The following is a 19,671-nucleotide window of genomic DNA, read 5'->3' on the forward strand; positions in this document are numbered from 1 at the left end:
TGGCAACCACACAGAGTAGACAATAGAGATCAATTATAGTACTGGTATCTTTGTGCAGGCACTAACTCCGCCATGTTTTGTTGAACAAAGCCAATGGGGAAAATTTGTTTTGGGATAAAAGCAAAAAAATAAGGCCTGTGGTAAACACAGGCTTCGGAGATCTTATACATTTTGTTCTATGAGGTAATCTTCATCAGCTAACCTCACTTCTTGTGAATTTTTAAGGATTTAAGGCTTTATGATTCATCAAGGTCATGTTAACTGATATTATCTCATAGAACAAAATGTGTAAGATCTCATAAGCCTGTTAACCTTGGCCAAGATTCAATCTGGTCAAGCTTTAACTGCGACCACAGACACCCGCAAGGCTGATGTTTTGGCGGTGTCCGAAACAGAAATGCATTGGAGCCATCAAATCGGTGAGCAGCTGTTCTTGCAATCCTTGTCAGGAAGCCACACCTGCCCCACTAGCATTACAAGTTCAGAACAGGAAAGTGTAGGTGATATAGAGATAATTGCCATCAAAAATCATTAAACAAAATAAGGATCTCTCTCATCCTAATTGAGGTGAAGATTACATCTCACATCCCAGTGTTCAAACTTGTAAACAAGGCTGCATGGGATTTCTGTTAATGCAACTCCGTGCAGCCAATGGCAATGTCCGCTTTAGGTATAATGGCAGGGGCCGCTTTTTATTTTTATTTTATACCTTTATTTAACTAGACAAATTTGTATTTTCAATGATGGCCTAGGAACAGTGGGTTAACTGCCTTGTTCAGGGGCAGAACGACAGATTTGTACCTTGTCAGCTCGGGGACTTGAACTTGCAACCTTTCGGTTACTAGTCCAATGCTCTAACCACTAGGCTACCCTGCCGCCCCACTTGTGGATTTGACAGCGCTAAAGCAGTTCCAACTCAGACACCCATCAAAACAACCGCTATGCGGATGTTGACTAAAGCGGATCTGATTGGACAGAGACCTTTTTTTCTGCATTTATTCCAAAATCCAATTCTTTCCAAATTCACTTTGCCCATAGGAATAACTGAACGAACTGGAGGTAAATCATTTCTGTTTTTAGGACTACAAGCTGGTGAGGTCTATACAAACCAATGACTATAGGGGCAATCTCAGTTTAGATATCTTGGACAGTTTGTTTTCAATACCTTTTATTATCGTTAAAAGAGCCATGATTCAGTGAGTGCCATGCTGTGCCCATTGTGAACACACTGCATGTTAGGTAGCAATGTAGAATCCACACTGTTAGCACTGTAATCATTACATAGAATCATTGACACAAAAAACATGATTTAAAGTTAAACCTCAAATGAATAAAACCCAATAGAAGACTTGTGCAGCTCAAATTATACTGAACAAAAATATAAACACAACATGTAAAGTTTTGGTCCCATGTTTCATGAGCTGAAATAAAAGATCCCAGGAATGTTCCATATGTACAAAAAGCTTATTTCTTTCAAATGTGGTGCACACATTTGTTTACATCCCTGTTTGAGCATTTCTCCTTTGCCAAGATAATCCATCCACCTGACAGGTGTGGCATATCAAGAAGCTAATTAAACAGCATGATCATTACACAGGTGCACCTTGTGCTGGGGACAATAAAAGGCCACTCTAAAATGTGCCGTTTTGTCACACATGCAGACTGCAGGAATGTCCACCAGAGCTGTTGTCAGAGAATTTAAAGTAAATTTCTCTACCATAAACCGCCTCCAACTTAGTTTTAGAGAATTTTACAGTATGTCCAACTGGCCTCACAGTCCACGTGTAACCATGCCAGCCCAGCACCTCCACATCCGGCTTCTTCACATGCGGGATCGTCTGAGACCAGCCACCCAGACAGCTGATGAAACTGAAGAGTATTTCTGTCTGTAATAAAGCCCTTTTGTGGGGGAAACCTCATTCTTATTGGCTGGGCCTGGCTCCCCAATGGGTGGGCCTATTTCCTCCCAGGCCCACCCACGGCTGCGCCCCTGCCCAGTTTTGTGAAATCCATGGATTAGGGCCTAAAGACTTGATTAAATTGATTGATTTCCTTATATGAACTGTAACTCAGTAAAATCACTGAAATTGTTTGTTTACATTTTTGTTCAGTATAAAATTAGGAGAAAAGGCAGCGAGAGTCTGATAGATCGGTACTTTACTTGGCTGTCCAGCTAATCACTTCCTGTCTTACAAACTTAAGACTTACATAATATAGTTCAAATGGGATGTTATCCTTCAAAGACTATTCTTGGAAATCCTTTGTAAAATATGAAAGGCTACTGAAAGATAGACACTGAATACAATGCTTTGATGATCAAAATCTCTGGATAGTTGCATAAATTACAATCAATAAGAGCCGCTCTGGCTCACCAGTCATCTGCAGCCACACCACTTAATGGTTATAGAGCCACTGGAGGCATCTGGGCCCATATTCACTGAGTATCCCAGAGTAGGAGTGCTGATCTAGCCTGGGTGTCAGTCTGTTTCTGATCTCTTGCCTACTCCTAACTGAATTATCATGCAGAACATGTTTGGATTGACAATGGAGTAGGCAAAAGCACAAACAGATCTGGGACCAGGCTAGTGCTAATCTAGGATCAGGTCCCCTCTATCCATATCATCTTATTCATTATGATCTAAAAGGAAAAACTGATCCTATGTCTGCACTCCTACTCTGAACCTCTGTGAATATGGGCCCGGGAGTGTAAGAAACATAAAGAGACTTTTCCCTTTTAGGATTTGAGGCAACTAAACCACAATTAAAGAACAAGACCTCCAACATTTATAAGAGATCAAAGACAAAATAAACTATTCCATTGAAACACCCATATATTGGAGAGGGAGCACATGGCAGAAGTATGTTGTCTAGTATAACAAGCATTAAAGGGAGTCAGACAGACCGATCGTTTTAAAACTCAGTCAGATCTCAGTGTCGCCACAGTATCTTAAAAATCCTCTGCACATGTATCTTTAATGTTACTATACTAATAAGAGAGAAAAATGAACGGATTGAGACAAAATAAAAGAAGCAGGTTTTGATACAGTAATATAGACTGGCAGCAAAAAGAAGAAGACTTCAATCCTGAGATTAGTCTCATGTCCAGTGGTAAACTATCGTGGCAAGAAGGACCACACTTTTCCAACCGCTCTCCATTTGACCTCATATTACTTTCCCAAACAAAATCTTAGCTTTAACAAATATTTACTGTGGAGTTAAAGACTATCTGTAATGAAATAAATACAGTTTCAACAACGACTGGCCTGGGTTGAGTTTACAACAAGCATACTTGGCAGAGTGAGAGTCAGTAGCAGAGGAGTGCATAGGCCATAAGTGTTTGTGCTGGTTCAAGAAGAACCACTACTGCTAGAAGCTGCTCCTAAACACAGATCTAGGATCAGCTTTACACTAACCCAACCCTGCCTACCCCCAGTCAAACCTCAAAGGCTAGAAACTGTCTTCAGATCAGTGCTTAGGACTGAACGTCTGATCTCCGATGAGGGAGGGAGGATTCCCATTAGCTCATCGGGTGGTTAGTGTTACCCATGACAGCTCCAGGTAAAAGTTAGCCCTGGCTTAACCACAGAACTAGGATCCGGCAACCCCAAACTTAACCATTAGGACCAGCAGTTACATACAATTTCTACCGAGGCCCTCCAGCCTGGCGGCAGACCAGGATGTCCTTATTTTGGCGTCCTTCGTTTGGAAGAGTTGCAGGACGTCTTTATTTGGACGTCCAGTGTTGGCCCAGAGGTCCTTATTTGGATGCTCTGTTTTGAAAGAGCTGCAGGTCGAGGCGGACCCACACCTCTCCAGTGGGGACCTCGTGGAGGAGCAGACGGCGCGTCGCTGGACCCTTGTTCTCCAACTCCTTCTTTATGGTTGCCACGGGAACCTCCGTGCGACCCAGGAAGTCTGGGAAACGGCAGAGAGGAGAGACTAGTTAGCAGTCCGACACATTATACATAGAGGTTGCGTTCCAGGCCGACTACATTGCAGACGCTGCGATACATAAACCGTACTACACCAACTGCACAGTCGGGCATGCGATTGCTCTACCATTTGACGTGGTGAGCTGATATGTTCAACAACTATTTGAGAACTGGCACGCGTCTGATTTTAGTCTGCCTGGCCAGCGTGGCCAGAATGTCTGGATTTGTGTGTGCGTGCTGACCGTCAGGGGAGAACTGGTCCCTCTCGAAGATGGTGATGCAAAGGACATCCTGGTACAAATCTCTGATGTTGAACTGACAGTTGAAGTTCCACTTGGGGTTGACCGTGTCACTGAGGGTCCTAGAGGTGTAGATCTGAGCCCCCATGGTTACCTCGCAATAAGGGTTACTCTTACCTGGGAGAGGAAGAGGAGGAGCGGGATGACAAGGAGAGAGGAAGAGGAGGGAAAGGTTTTAATACATACCAGTGCTCAAGACACGAATACAGTCTGTACATGTGCCATGTTTACGTTTATAAACTGGGTGGTTCGAGCCCTGAATGCTGATTGGCTGACAGCCGTGGTATATCAGACCGTATATCATGGGTATGATGAAACATGTATTTTTACTGCTTTAATTACAATGGTAACCAGTTAATAATAGCAATAATGCATTTATGGTATATGCCCCCCCCGGGCTTTACTGCTTAAGTGACCCTTCCTCATTGTAATAAGTGGTAGTAGTTCATGCCTGCTGTGTAGGTAAACTACAGTGGCAAGAAAAAGTATATATGAACCCTTTGGAATTACCTGGATTTCTGCATAAACAGGTCATCAAATTTGATCTGATCTTCATCTAAGTCACAACAATAGGCAGACTCAGTGTGCTTAAACCAATAACACACAAATTATTGTATTCTTCTTGTTGATATCGAATACATAATTTAAACATTCAGAGTGTAGGTTGGAAAAAGTATGTATGTGAACCTCTAGGCTAATGACTTCTCCAAAAGCTAATTGGAGTCAGCTAACCTGTCCAATCAATGAGACGAAATTGGAGATGTTGGTTAGAGCTGCCTTGCCCTATAAAAAACACTCACAAAATGTGAGTTTGCTATTCACAAGAAGCATTGCCTGATGTGAACCATGCCTCAAACAAGAGATCTCAGAAGACCTAAGATTAAGAATTGTTGACTTGTATAAAGCTGGAAAGGGTTACAAAAGTCTATGTTCATCAGTCCACGGTAAGACAAATTGTCTATAAATGGAGACATTTCAGCACTGTTGCTACTCTCCCTAGGAGTGGCTGTCCTGCAAAGATGACTGCAAGAGCACAGCACAGAATGCTCAATGAGGTTAAGAAGAATCCTAGAGTGTCAGCTAAAGACTTACAGAAATCTCTGGAACATACTAACATCTCTGTTCACGAGTGTACGATATGTAAAACACTAAACAAGATTGGTGATCATGGGAAAACACCATGGAAAAAGCCACTGCTGTCCAAAAAAAACATTGCTGTTTGTTTGAAGTTCACAAAAGAGCACCTGGATGTTCCGCAGCAGAACTGGAAAAATATTCTGTGGACAGATTAAACTGAAGTTGAGTTGTTTGCAAGGAACACAACACTATGTGTGGAGAAAAAAGGCACAGCAGACCAGCATCAAAACCCCATCCCCACTGTAAATTATGGTGGAGGGAGTATCATGGTTTGGGGCTGCTTTGCTGCCTCAGGGCCTAGACAGCATGCTACCATCGACAGAAAAATGATTTCCCAAGTTTATCAAGACATTTTGCAGGAGAATGTCAGGCTATCTGTTCGCCAATTGAAGCTCAATAGAAGTCGGGTGATGCAACAGGACCACAACCCAAAACACAGAAGTAAATCAACAACAGAATGGCTTCAACAGAAGAAAATACACCTTCTGGAGCAGCCCAGTCAAGAGTCCTGACCTCAACCTGATTGAGATGCTGAGGTATGACCTCAAGAAAGCAGTTCACACCAGACATCCCAAGAATATTTCTGTACTGAAACAGTTTTGTAAAGAGGAATGGTCCAGCCTGCACTGTGAATGTTTACACAGTGTGTTCAATAAAGATATGAAAACATAATTCTTTGACTGTATGTCTATTGTTGTGACCTAGAAGTCCGACCAAATTTGGTGACCAATTTATGTAGAAATCCAGTTATTTCCAAAGGGTTCACATACTTTTTCTTGCCACTGTATGTATGAATGTTTATAAAACTCACCGTTGGATTTGCAGGACTTGAGTTCAGTGGCCTCCAGGATGGTGACTAACAGCCGGCCGATTCCACTGGCCTTCAGGGAACGAGCTGCGCACACACACACGAGAATAGTCACACCACTACTAGGACTCCTGCTTTAACTATTGGAGAGTGTGTGTGTGAGAGAGAGAGAAAAACAGAAAACTGACCTTGGTATGCCTTCTCTCTCTTTTTCTTATCGGTCTCTAAGAAGTCCTCTGAGGCAGATTTAATCTTCTGCACCCAGGCCGTCCTGCAGAACGAAAAGTACACACCCACACACACGACATGAGCAAGGGTAATGGAATGCGAGTGGAGTCCCTGCATATTAGTGTGTGTGCACCTGCATTTGTGTTTGTGCCTGTGCGTACCTCTCGTTGATGTTCTCGGTTTTGAGGCTGTAGACTCGGTCGATGTGGGAGATGTGGAAGAAGGGCTCTTCACTGGAGGGGTCAGGCAACTTCACCAGAACCTCGTTGAGGAACACCGGCTACAGGAGGAAACATAACACTTCATAAGGCTGTCATAACCGTGCCATAATACATGTCATAACCATTGAGAAACTGGATACGGGGATGTTCTCAATTTGAACGGGCTCCGATGAGTGATGCTTTTCAAATAGGAAGTGCCCTTTCTTTTCCTTGTCAAAATGAGCCATTTGGAATAAATGCCAGCGTGTGCGAGCACGTCCATGCCGTTTGTTTCTCACCGGTTTATACATCTTGAGCTGTGTGTTGTTCTTGGTGCTGAAGAGCTTGTCCGGTCCTGAGGAGCTGAACTGTTTGGCAGCGTGGGTGAGCAGCAGGAAGTCGTTAAAGAGGAAAGCCCATAGCTCCTTATTGCTCTTAATCTTATACACCTTCCCACTGTGGAGCAGCTTACGGGGCCCCAGGCAGTTAGTCAGAGAGTTAAACACCAAGTTCTGCGAGGGATAGAGAGGGAGGGTTACAGATGTTTGAGATGCTGCGTGTGTGTGTATATACGTTGTGCGCGTCTGTGTCTACCTCTGTGACTCCCTCGCACTGTACATGTGACTGTATCCACTCCAGCCTGTCAGAATTCTCTTTCTCCCTGACTCCCTCGTTGACCTGAGAACAGAGCTCCTCAGCCCGCTCCAGAGCCTCTCTCAAAGGCCTGCGGTCTGCATGGTCCTCCTGGGTACTCTCCAGGATCTGAGACAACCAATAGACAGGGGTTACATACACACACACACCAATCTTTTTACATCAGCAGTTGTCACAAAGTGCTTTCCAAAGAGCAAACACAGATGGAAAATACACACAGGTTAAAAGTACACACACACACACACTCACATGACTTATACACACAGGTACTATACACGCAGACAAAGACGCACGCGCACACTTACGTTTTTGATGTGTAGAGGGTAGCGTGTTATCCTCTGCATGGGCTTCAGCAGGAAGCTGGATAAGGGCATGCCTTTACAGCGGTAGTCTGTGGCGATTTTCTGATGGAGAAAAAACAATATTTAATATGAACACACAACCTTCCATGTATAATCAGCTCTCTCCAGTTGGTATGCATCAGAAATGTTCACGTTCTCCTCTTCCACTCACCGCACGTTCTCCTGTTGTATTCTACCTCCCGCCCCTTCTTCTTCCAACTTAAATGGATCGTCTCTTCATTAATTTCCTCTCTCTATGTTCTTTCATGCTCCCTCCCTCCCAGTCTCCCCCTCTCACCTTGAGGAAGTCTTTAAAGTCCTGTTGGTTGTCAGTCCTACTCTGTAGCAGAGAAGCTCCGTTGAGTTGACAGGAGCAGAACCGGATGTAAGGCTGGAGGTGAGCCAGCTCGGACGCCAAGATGTCCCCGATCACCTGGACAGGCATGTTCTCACCCCCCGTCTTCTTACGCACACGCAGAGCCCTACGAGCACACACACACACACACACACATTTAAACACAAACACCACATGTTCTTACCATCTGGCCCGAGACACTCATACTGGTGAACACACACCTAAACCCACTCCACGTCAATACCTACTTTAGCAGTTTGGTGTTGCAGGCGATGAGCTCCTTCCAGTTGACAAAGATCATGGCCATCTCTGCCTCTGTCAGACGGCCCGACTCAGACATGGGCTTATGGAACACCTGAACACACGGAGTAGAGTACATAAGTGTGCTTGCTGTGTGTGTGTGCGCACCGATTCTAGCGTCTGTGTTGGTGTGTTACCTCCATGACTATCTGGAGGTCCTCCACATATCTCTCCTCTGTCTGGAGGAGCTCGTGGATGTAGCCCTGTCTCTTCCTCTCCTGGGGACTCATAGAGTCTAGACTGTTCAGGTCAGCACACCCTGAGAGAGAGCGAGAGAACAAGAGAGCGAGAGAGAGAGCAAGTGAGAGGAGGGAATCATACAGATGCAGGATCTTAATTTGATCACTTTTTTGTTGCTGCAAATTTTGTTGTTGCAGGATTATTTTGCTAAGATAATAATGGTCAAATTAGGATCCTACGTCTGTATATACTCAGAACAGTAACGCACAGTCACATTTGTATACACTCTGAAAACACACACACTCCCCTAAACCCATCAATCGATAGTCTGTCTCAGAACCAACCACACACATTCACCCAAAGCAAGGGCACTCTTACCTTGTGCAGAGTGCCCATTCTGACAGCCGTGGAGTCCCATACAGGTGGTCTCCTTCTCTTTCCCAGTATCCCTCCCCTCTTCTGTCTTATCCCAGAGCCTTAGAAACTGCAGCTTGTCTTCACTGTGTAAACTCATGCTCTCTCTGCTGTCTCTCTCTGCCCAGGTAGACTATGAGACCCTCTCACTTTAGCCAAACCTCTAACTGGTGTTCTCCTCTCTCCCTCACCTTGTCCTCTCTATCCCTCCTGTCCTCTCTATCCCTCCTGCCCTCTCATCCAGAGACACTAAGCCCATAGCAAGACAAGCAGCTAAATCTGTTGTACCAAAATAGGAGAAGGACTGTGTGTACTTCCAGATGACCAAGATAACGGTCACCCTGCCTTGGGAAGACACCAGGTAAATAAAACGGTAACCAGAGATCAGAATATCTAGATACTGTGTTCCAGTTCTGAAACTGTGGGTGTTTATTTCAGATAGCAATGATGTTGTGTTGACTGTAAACACACACTGATCTCTTCCACAGACAAATGGTCATACCGTTAGTGCTGTCCTAACATTCACACCCAGGGATGACGACACACATTTCAAAAGCAGCCTTTAATTTCACCATGGATTCAGATTAGCCCAAACCGGGCGGCAGATGGCGCCATTATTCCTTTGTCATTGGTGTCCAACTGGACTCTATGCAGCCGGCTCCACACTACCGGTTGGGCAAGACTCAGATAGAAGCAAAGACAGAGGTACATTTTCAAAAATCGTCTCACTGTGTTATGTGGAACAAGCCCCTTAGCAGAAGAGAGTAGGAGGAGCTGTAGTAGGATGCAGAGAAAGAGCAATCCAACCCCTGGACAGTGCTTGGTTGTCCAACAACATCCATTAGTTTGCATAGATTAGTTTCCTTTTCAGTGTTACAGCAGCTAGCTACTTCACTCTAGCTTGATCATGCACTAAAACGGAAATAGGCACAGCAGAGAAACAGCATCAGTAATCAGAATAATATAGTCAACGCCAGAGGAATTAAGGTGTGATTCTAACTAGTTGTTTGTTCTGCTCTTGAACACTGCAAAGCTCAAAGAGTTGATTCAAAGAGCTATGAATCATCACAATCAGGTACGGCTTTCGAAAAACACACAGTGGCCCGAGCAAATTAATTGTTAGAATTCAGTCAATGATGAATCGTTCCAGTTAAATCAGAGGGGACTCCTTTTTGATTGTCACAAATCCTCTAACAAATACAGTGTGGCCAACGCAAACGACTCATCATTATTGAATCAGTAAGGAATCAGTGAGTTCTTTGCGAGCTGAACTTCCTTAAATGATAAATAAAATAAAAATGGGGCTAATAAAATTATCTGTCACTCCTTCTAAGAGAAAATGGGAGGAAAGGAGGGGGCAGGTGAAGGGGGACAGCCACAGAGAGAGACCCACTAGATCAACATTAGAGTCAATACACTTCAGGGTCACCAAACACCAAAACATTTTCCTAATATAGAAAACCGTTTAGGAATGTGCATGTTTGTTTCAACTTGCATACGTTTTTCTTTAGATTCAGCCAGGGGTCCTACATCAAGTCAGAAAAGTCATTGGATGCATTAAGGACAGCAGGGATACAGACAGACGGGTCAAATCTCAGCTCTTGGTTCCGTCCCAGGTTAAAAAAAGCCAGTTGGTGGGAGTTGAAAAAAGCAGAAAAGAAAGGGACAAATGCTCCAGGTAGCTTCCCCGAACCACAGATCTAGGATCAGGTTACCTAACGTTAATGCTAACTCTGATCATTAGGGCAGCGTTGCCCAAACTCAGTCCTGGGTACCCCAAGGAGTGGTCATTAGGGGTTTTGCCCTAGCACTGATTCAAATGATCATCAAACATCATCAAACTTGACTGTTTGATTCAGCTGTGTATTACTAGGACAAAAACGAGCACCCCTTGGGTCACCAGGACAGAGTTTTGGGCAACGCTGCACTAAGGGAGGACAACCTATCAGACCCTGTATCAGTGGTAGAATAGGTAGAAGTTAAACCCACTGGCACAGATGTTATTTCATTCCCCTCGTGGTTAAAGTGACAGAGCAAGATTATGGCAATTACAGCATTTTTCTACTTACCAAATGACAGATTAAGTCATGGATGATTGCACCTTCAAACTGCATGCAGACTTAAAAATGGTTTCCACAAGTTCATCTGACTCTGGGTAAGTAAGAAAACGGCTTCATTTCCAGTATTTTGCACTATCCCTTTAACAAGTTAGCATTATGGGCTGGCTAGTCTGACCCTAGATTTGTGTTCAAGGATAACGTCAACCTACTCCAAACAGACACAGGCAGAAGGTCAGAGGTTAGAGGTCAGAGAGGTATGACCAGACAGGGGTCAGAGGTTAGTAAAGGGGCGGGGCCTCCAACAGTCAAGAGCGTGATAGTGGGTCTCAGACGGAGAGGAGGAGAAGGAGACACTACAACCCTACAGAGAGAAAGAGATGAAGAGGGGAGAGAAAAGAGGAAGGGAGGGAAAGAGGGAGAGAAGTGAAAGGAAAACATGAGTGAGAAGAATGGATGGATTGATGAACAGGTGACAATTAGAAGAAATGGTAGAAAGGAATCAACCGGGAAAGATTTCGCCGAAGAGTATAAATAACACTGTTGCTAAACTCTTACCCAGGGTTTCCCAAAGTTGATGCACGTTTTGGTTTTTGCCCTGGCGATACCCAGCTGATTCAAATAACCAACTCATTATCAAGCTTTGATTATTTGAATCAGTTGTGTAGTTGGGGGGGGGGGGGTAAACTTTAGACTAGTCTGACTCACCATGCTAACTGGCTCTACTAACATTTTACATACCATCTTACCTGTCATGTGTACTGGTAGGCATCTATCTGCCCACCATGTCATGTGAACACTTAAATTGAGAAACTTTGGAAAAGCACATCAAAAAAGTGATGTACTCACATTGCTGGCTGGGGTCGGTGTCGGCAGTGGTCACCTTGACGTAATTAGTTGGGAACAGACCAGTGACCCCGTTGACCTCCCCTTTCCACCAATCGGGGTCGTTCTTGTCGAACACACTGATCAGTTGACCCTTGGAGAAGCTCATTTCGTCCTCGTTGGCTGCCTTGTAGTCGTACATGGCAATGACCTGACACACTGGAGGAGAGGGAGAAAGAGGAGAGCAATGTGTGAGAGGGCATAGGAGTTCCAAATAAAGGATAGCCGGTCTTCTTCACCCATTACCTACTAAAGACGTGTGTTTCCTGAGATCGGTGTGTGTTTTACCTGGTAGAGGTGCTGGCGTGGACTTGCCGCTGTTGGATCCCAGCATTTTGACGTGCGAGGCAGGAAACCAACCCTTCTGACGCTTCTTTCCCCGCGCCTTAGAGATGAATCAATCAACAATTTAAAGCAAATTGTATCGATCAAAATCATATTGCCTGATTTCATTCTAGTCTAAACCAGTCAGTCAGCCAACCTGCAGTTCTCCGAGCCACCAGCCGGTGGGGTTCTTGCTGAGGATGAGGATAAGCTGTCCTGGCGCCAGGCTGAGCTGCTCTGTCCCCGTGGCCGTGTATGTTGTGCTCACCTGGGCTATCTCTGCATGCGCACAATTAGGGAGTTCCATCAGATTTAGAGGAACGTTGAGAGGGAAAAAGGAGCAGCCAGGCTGTACTTTCCCAGCATGAGAATAATGTAGTGTGATGTCCTTACCTGGTTTCTTCCCAGGCTGACCTGACTTTCCAGAGTTGCTGGATGTCTGAAAGAACAAGTTACCGTACTTAGGTCTTAAGTGCAAGCCGGGTACAAGTTGCAGTACACTGTGCGTGTGTTTGCATGCGTCTTACGTCTGTCTCTTTGGGTTTGACGTAGTTAGAGGGGAACACCCCGGTGCGGTCTCCGATGCCTCCGCTCCACCACTCTCCCTCTCTCTGGGTCACCAGGATGACATCACCCTCCCTAAATGTCAGGTCGCCAGGCTCTGGGCTCTCATAGGTGTACAGTGCCACGTACTCTGATTGTACGACACAAAACATAACCTCAGAGACATTCTGATTGGATGACACAAAACTTGAGCTCTCAGAGACACAAACGTCAAACTACCTTCCTGTTGAGCAGCATCTGTGGCTTCAGAGCCATCTGGAGGGGAATTTATCGAGCTGGAACAAGACAAATATACATTATTAAAACGATTATAACATAAGTAAACACATGCACACGACTGAATTCTACACAAAAACACACACACGACTGAATTCCTTCACTGATAACAAAAGGGCCTGTTTGCCAAAACTCTGTGTGTGAGGGAAAAAAAACAAAGAAAAAGTGTGTGTGGCGTGTATTTACTTGGTGGTGTCTTCATTCTCTCCCAGGAGTGTGACATATGTTTTGGGGAACCAGCCTTGCGCCCCGTTGAGCTCCCCCAGCCACCAGCTGTCCTGCTGCTCCAGCACCCAGATCACATCGTCCTTACTGAAGTTCAGATGGCTCTCTGTCTTGGCTGTCCACGAACACAGAGCCTGGGCCTGCAGGCTACCCGCCACCTACAGAAGGAAAGAACAAGGGGTGGAGGGAGTTAAAGACAGCGAAGGAAGAGGGTGGACAGAGGGATGGAAGATATTGGGGGGGAGAGAGAGCCGAAGGACAGGGGTCAAAGTCAAATTGGGAGATTGTAGTTCAGGGCTCTCCCAACCCTGCTTCTGGAGAGCTTCCCTCCTGCAGGTTTTCAATCTAACCCCAGTCGTAACTAACCCGATTCAGCTCATCAACCAGCTAATTATTAGAAATAGGTGCACTAGATTAGGGTTTGAGTGAAAAACCTACAGGACCCTAGCTCTCCTTTTTCACTCCTTTAAAAGTTTAAAAGTTCTAGACTGGTTCTAGACTGGTGTAAGCAGGCTGGAGGGAGTTTGTCATATTCCTTACACCAGTCCCTTCCTTTTAACCAGTGCAGTCTGAATCTGTGTGTATATCAGAGTAGGCATAAGGAATAGTCAGAGCAGTGTTTCCCCAACTCTGGTCCTCAAGTACCCGCATCATATATTTACACACACATTCATGGAGCTCTGTATGTCTTTTAGCCCGGGACAAACACACCTCCTTGATGATTAGTTGACAAGTTGAATCAGGTACATTTGTCTGGGGCTATAATAAAAATGTGTACTGTTGGGAGTACTCGAGTTCGTAAACACTGAGTTCGAGGACTCATCACGGATATAACCGTTGTTTTTGCAGGGATATTGCCAGTGAGGGCTTCACCATTTTAAAGTAGTCAACTGGGTGGGGATTCCTATTGGTTGGGATCAATCAGCCAATGATCAGAGCATTGTCTTTAAATTTGGTTGCCTTGCTTGTCTGCAAGGCAACCAAATTTGAAGACAAACACTATATCCCTGCCCTTTATGGCCACAACAAATGAATGACACACAAGATATGGTTCAGGACCATTTCAAAACGGAGATGGCCTCAATGGCTCTGCCTGTGGAACAGATACAAAAATGGGTCCTCTAGCTAACTACGTAGTAACGTGATCTGTGTGGGGTGTTACAGTGTAAATATCACCCAACACTTCCTGCTCCTCCACTCCCAACGTCCTGGTTATATTGTGTACAGGCGACGGTGAGGGCGGCTATGGCAGCACAGTACTGTGGAATACCTGGAGCAATAACAACCCCTTGCCCCTATCCCTTCAGTGTTAAGAGATTTAAGACAGACCGTCTTTAGAGACCAGACCAGGGTTACCCAACCCTTTCCCCGGGCCCCCCCCCGGGGCAGACGCTTTACATTTGAGTTTTAACCCTAAGCTGGCACACCTCATTCAATTAGTCAACTAATCATAAAGCCTTTGTCTAATTGAAACAGGTGTGACAGTGTGCTGTGCTCCTGAGAAGGTGGAGCCATCCATCACCAATCACGATATTGGCCACAAACTCATCCCTTGCTTCCAATTGGCATCGTTCCACCCCTCTTCTATACCTGTATCTGATCCAAGGGGGCGTGGTGAGGGGCGTGTGTAGGAGTGAAGGCTGAGTTCTGTCCCGTTGGCATGGTAGCGTCTCCCCCGGGTTTCCTAGAAGACATCAAGGGTCAAATGTCATGAACTTCTGTGTCAGTAGTACAGTATTTACATGAATCACCATATAAAATGTCTCATCAGGGTTGAGGAAAGGTAACACAGTCCTAGGCAAAGGATCTATGGGTAGTAATTGTGCGTGTGTGTGTGGTAGCCATCCTACCCTGTATGTTTGGGAGTGGAGAGTTGTGGTCTGGGGGCCTGTTTAGCAACAGTAGCATAAACAGCAGTAGTAGCAACAGCAGTGGTAGTGGCAGCTGGAGTTGCATTAATAACAGCAGGTGTCTCTGGTTTGGCCTGTCTCTCCACGTAGCTCTCTGGGAACCAGCCCATCTTCCCCTGCCGACAGCCATACAGCCAACCCTGCTCCCGCTCCGTACTCTCATCCACCTAGACACACATGAATGGGCACACAAAGGTCAAACAACAAAGACGCACAAACCTGTACTCAGAAATTATGACAGAGTGTAGAATTACATTTAGAATTAGTCATCTCTATGGTTCTAACCTCGATGAGCTCATCGGCCTCGAAGCTGAGTTCGTCCTGGTTGCGAGCTGTGAAAGGGTAGAGCGCCCGGAAGGAAGTGAGCGCCGCAGACTTCCTGTGCTCCATGGCCTGAGGCTGCAGACCACCTGGAACAGCCATTCACATAACAGCACCTCAGTTTATATTTGAAAATATATTAATCTTTCATTACACCTATATTGCGAGCCACATTTGACCAGGGCAATCATGTGCCTTTTTGTTATCGATATCGTAATATAGGTTTAATAAAGGTAATGAATGAATGAAAAGAATGCAGGGGAATGAAACAGTTGAATGTCTAGTTGTTCCTCTTTACCTTTCCTCTCCTCTAGTCCTCTGAGAAGGGCTGACAGTTTGTCATGGATGTTTGTCTTCCCTGCACTCGGCCGCAACACCTCCTCCTGTCTTTTCCTCTTCTCCTCCTCCAGCTTCCTCTTCGCTTCTTCCTTCAGCTTCCTCTCCTCCTCCTCCTCTTCCTGCCGCCGCCTCCTCTCTTCCTCCTTCCTCTCCTCCTCCACTCTCTTCCTGTCCTCCTCGCGCCTCTTCCTGTCCACCTCTTCCTGCCTTCTCCTCTCCTCCTCCACTCTCTTCCTCTCCTCTGCGTCTCGGATTGCTGCATCCGCAGCCCGCTGCCGCCTCTTCTCTTCTTCCTCCTTCTCTCTCGCCATCTCCTCCTCTAACCTCTTCCTCTCTTCCTCTCTCCTGCGCCAATCCTCCTCTTCTTGCTTCCTCCTCTCCTCCTGCCGCCTCCTCTCTTCCTCTCTCCTCTCCTCCTCCTCTCTCTTCCTCTCCTCCTCCTGTTTCCTTCTCTCCTCCTCCCTCATATTCCTCTCCTCTTCCTCCAGTCTTCTCCTCTCCTCCTGCATCCTCCTCTCCTGCTCTCTCCTCTCCTCTGCTCTGCGTTCCCATTCTGCCTGTTCTTTAGCAGCTAAGAGGCGGGCCTGCACCTCCTTCTCCTCCTCCTCTCTCAGTTTGGCCTCCCTCTCTTCCTGCAACCTCATCTGTCTCTCCTCCTCCTCTCTCTGCAGCTTCTTCTGCCACTGACGCTCCTTCTCCAGCTTAATGCGCCTGGGTAGACAGGGGAGGGAGGGAGAAAGAGGTCAACGTCAAAACAAATCATGCTTGAGCGTGTATACAGTGCATTTGGAAAGACTTTTTCCACATTTTGTTACATTACAGCCGTATTCATTACAGCCTTAAATGTATCAAATGGTTTACATTCCCTCATCGATCTACAAACAATACCCCATAATGACAAAGCAAAAGATTGCAAATGTATTTCAAATTAAATTGAAATATCACATTTACATAAGTATTCAGACCCTTTACTCAGTACCGCCTCGAGTCTTCTTGGGTATGACGCTACAAGCTTGGCACATCTGTATTTTCGGGAGTTTCTCCCATTCTTGCTGACAGAGCTTAAGAGGATCTGCAGAGTTGGATGGGGAGCATCACTGCACAGCTGTTTTCAGGTCTCTCCAGAGATGGTCAAATCAAGTTCAAGTCCAGGCTCTGGCTGGGCCACTCAAGGACATTCAGAGACTTGTCCTAAAGCCACTCCTGCATTGTCTTGGATGTGTGCTTAGGGTCGTTGTCCTGTTGGAAGCTGAACCTTCGCCTCAGTTTGAGGTCCTGAGCGCTCTGGAGCAGTTTACATCAAGGATCTCTCTGTACTTTGCTCAGTTCACCTGTCCCTCGATCCTGACTAATCTCACAGTCCCAGCCGCTGAGAAACATCCCCAGTAGGGATGGTGCCAGGTTTCCTCCAGACGTGACGCTTGGTATTCAGCCAAAGAGTTCAATCTTGGTTTCTTCAGACCAGAGAATCTTGTTTCTCATGGTCTGAGAGTCTTTAGGTGCCTTTTGACAAACTCCAATTTGGCTGTCATGTGCCTTTTACTGAGGAGTGGCTTCCGTCTGGCCACTCTACCAAAAAGGCATAAATGGTGGAGTGCTGCAGAGACGGGCTAAACATCCAGAAAGAAAACCATTTCCACAGAGGAACTCTGGAGCGCTCTCAGAGTGACCATCGGCCACCTCCCAGACCAGTTTTGCCGGGCGTCCAGCTCTAGGAAGAGTCTTGGTGGTTCCAAACTTCTTCCATTTAAGAACGATGGAGGCCACTGTTTTTGGATGCCTTCAATGCAGCAGACATTTTTTGGTACCCTTCCCCAGATCTGTGCCTCGACACAATCCTGTCTCTGAGCTCTACGGACAATCCCTTCAAACTCATGGCTTGGTTTATGCTCTGACATGCACTGTCAACTGTGGGACATTATATAGACAGGTGTGTGCCTTTCCTAATCATCAAGTTGTAGAAACATCTCATGAATGATCAATGGAAACAGATTGAGTCTCAAAGCAAAGGGTCTGAATACTTTTTATCTGCAAAAGTGTCCAAAAACCTGTTTTCGCTTTGTCATTATGAGGAATTGTCTGTAGATTGATGAGGAAAATGTTTTATTGAATACATTTTAGAATAAGGCTATAACGTAACAAAATGTGGAAAAAGTGAAGGGGTCTGAATACACTGTGTGCGTGTGTGTGTGCGTGTATATGTGTGCGTAGAGGAGAGACCAGGTCACCTTTGGGCCTCCTCCTCCTCCCTCCTCTTCCTCTCCTCCTCCTGCGCCCTCTGTCTCTCCAGTTCTCTCCGTTTATCCTCTTTGATGCTCCGTAGTTTATCCAGAGCCGACTGCTGCTTCCGCTGGCTCTCTCTCAGATCCTGATATTACCATATGCACAACATCAATAAGAGGGCACATTTCACATACTAAACGGGGTGGGACGTATTCAGAATAACAAAGGCACAACATGATCTTTGACCGACAATGACCTGTGACGAGGGAGAGGTAAACGACATAGGATTTGACATGAAGCACAAACTACAAACCCACAAGGTGGCACAGCAAGCACAGGGGTGAGAAGGGTTGGAGAACTCAGGGAATAGTGGTTTAGAGTCTAGACACAAATACAGAGAGAGAGAGAGAGAGAGAAGAAAAGAAAGAGTGAGAGAGCACCTTAAGGAGGTAGAAGAGGTTACTAAGGCAGTTGACCAGAGAGAGGAGACCATGAAGCAGGCAGTCATCAGCATCCCCATACTGCAGCAAGACAGGCCAGGAGAGAGGGAGGGAGAAATATGTAGGGGGCAGAGAGAGAGTTGAGAAGGAGATAGAGGGAAGGGGGACAGGAAAGCATGGAGGGAGGGAAAGAGGAAGAAAAGGTAGAGAAAAAGGCCAGTGTTGTAGTGGTAGTTTAGACACAGAGAGAAGCAGCAGAGCAGACTGGTTATCAATCATATTAGCCACACAAATACTGAATCATTCCAGCCCAGTCTCAAATCAAATCACGTTAATATCATATATCCACTTCAGGTCAAAAGTTATACTTATTGTATATATTGTAATTACTTCGCCACCATGGCCTATTTATTGCCTTTACCTCTCTTATCCTACCTCATTTGCACATGCTGTTTATAGATTTTTCTACTGTATTATTGACTGTATGTTTGTTTATTCCATGTGTAACTCTGTGTTGTTGTATGTGTCAAACTGCTTTGCATTATCTTGGCCAGGTCGCAGTTGTAAATGAGAACTTGTTCTCAACTTGCCTACCTGGTTAAATAAAGCTGAAATAAATACTTCAACATATTACCATAACATTTGAGCGAGTGAGTGTTAATATTCACCGAGACGTGGGTGTTAGACATCCAGCTGACCTAAAATGTTAAATGTCCGTACCTGTATGTCGTTCTGGTACTGGTCCATGTCGGCCAGTTTAGCAGCCGTCTCGTTCTCCAGAGCATCCAGCTGCTGCTTCAGTTTGCGACACACTCCGTCCTTCTCACTGGCGCTGCGCTTCAGCGTGGACATGGTGGAGACTGGAGAAGAAGAGTTGAGAATGACAGGAGGAAAATGTTCAGTAGAATTCACTATGGTTTTCCAACACAGGTTCCTATTCAGTCATGTGAGATTGTTATGTTTGACTGAACGGGAAAATTTGTCTAGTCTAGCCATATAACCCAGTCCTACGGTATAAACAATCCATAAACACTAGTCTAGCACTCCACCACAGCCTAAATTAGCCCCAGTCTCAACCTAACCTAACCTAACCCCAGCCCATACCTGGCAGGTTGTTGAGGGCCATGTTCCTCAGTTTGTCACTGAGCCTCTGCTGTTCTGGAGTCAGCTGGGACAGCTTCCTCTGGTACTCCTTAGGCACAGGAACAAACGCATCATCAGGAGGGGGGAGACAACGACACACCAGAAACACGAAGGAA

At 45.6% G+C, this 19,671-nt stretch overlaps 1 protein-coding gene across 1 annotated transcript in view; it reads right to left on the bottom strand.

Moving 5' to 3' along the window:
- Positions 1-1,151: 1,151 nt before the first annotated feature.
- The window catches only part of LOC135507859 (intersectin-2-like), a 37,414-nt gene continuing 18,894 nt past the window's right edge, over positions 1,152-19,671 (bottom strand). The window contains exons 15-39 of the mRNA XM_064927581.1: positions 19,517-19,604; positions 19,133-19,272; positions 17,978-18,117; positions 15,709-16,460; positions 15,375-15,499; positions 15,030-15,256; positions 14,770-14,863; positions 13,141-13,337; positions 12,898-12,953; positions 12,642-12,808; positions 12,508-12,553; positions 12,272-12,393; positions 12,079-12,175; positions 11,755-11,949; positions 8,392-8,513; positions 8,203-8,309; positions 7,898-8,081; positions 7,564-7,662; positions 7,199-7,366; positions 6,904-7,116; positions 6,566-6,684; positions 6,365-6,447; positions 6,180-6,263; positions 4,175-4,348; positions 1,152-3,915 (exon numbers count right to left, since the gene is read on the bottom strand). Of these exons, the coding sequence (XP_064783653.1) occupies positions 3,758-3,915; positions 4,175-4,348; positions 6,180-6,263; positions 6,365-6,447; positions 6,566-6,684; positions 6,904-7,116; positions 7,199-7,366; positions 7,564-7,662; positions 7,898-8,081; positions 8,203-8,309; positions 8,392-8,513; positions 11,755-11,949; positions 12,079-12,175; positions 12,272-12,393; positions 12,508-12,553; positions 12,642-12,808; positions 12,898-12,953; positions 13,141-13,337; positions 14,770-14,863; positions 15,030-15,256; positions 15,375-15,499; positions 15,709-16,460; positions 17,978-18,117; positions 19,133-19,272; positions 19,517-19,604 (3,957 nt within the window). The 3' untranslated portion in view covers positions 1,152-3,757. The remainder of the gene's footprint in view (positions 3,916-4,174; positions 4,349-6,179; positions 6,264-6,364; positions 6,448-6,565; positions 6,685-6,903; positions 7,117-7,198; positions 7,367-7,563; positions 7,663-7,897; positions 8,082-8,202; positions 8,310-8,391; positions 8,514-11,754; positions 11,950-12,078; positions 12,176-12,271; positions 12,394-12,507; positions 12,554-12,641; positions 12,809-12,897; positions 12,954-13,140; positions 13,338-14,769; positions 14,864-15,029; positions 15,257-15,374; positions 15,500-15,708; positions 16,461-17,977; positions 18,118-19,132; positions 19,273-19,516; positions 19,605-19,671) is intronic.

The sequence above is a fragment of the Oncorhynchus masou genome, chromosome 21 (genome assembly GCF_036934945.1).
Source record: "Oncorhynchus masou masou isolate Uvic2021 chromosome 21, UVic_Omas_1.1, whole genome shotgun sequence".
NCBI classification, from domain to species: Eukaryota; Metazoa; Chordata; class Actinopteri; order Salmoniformes; family Salmonidae; genus Oncorhynchus; species Oncorhynchus masou.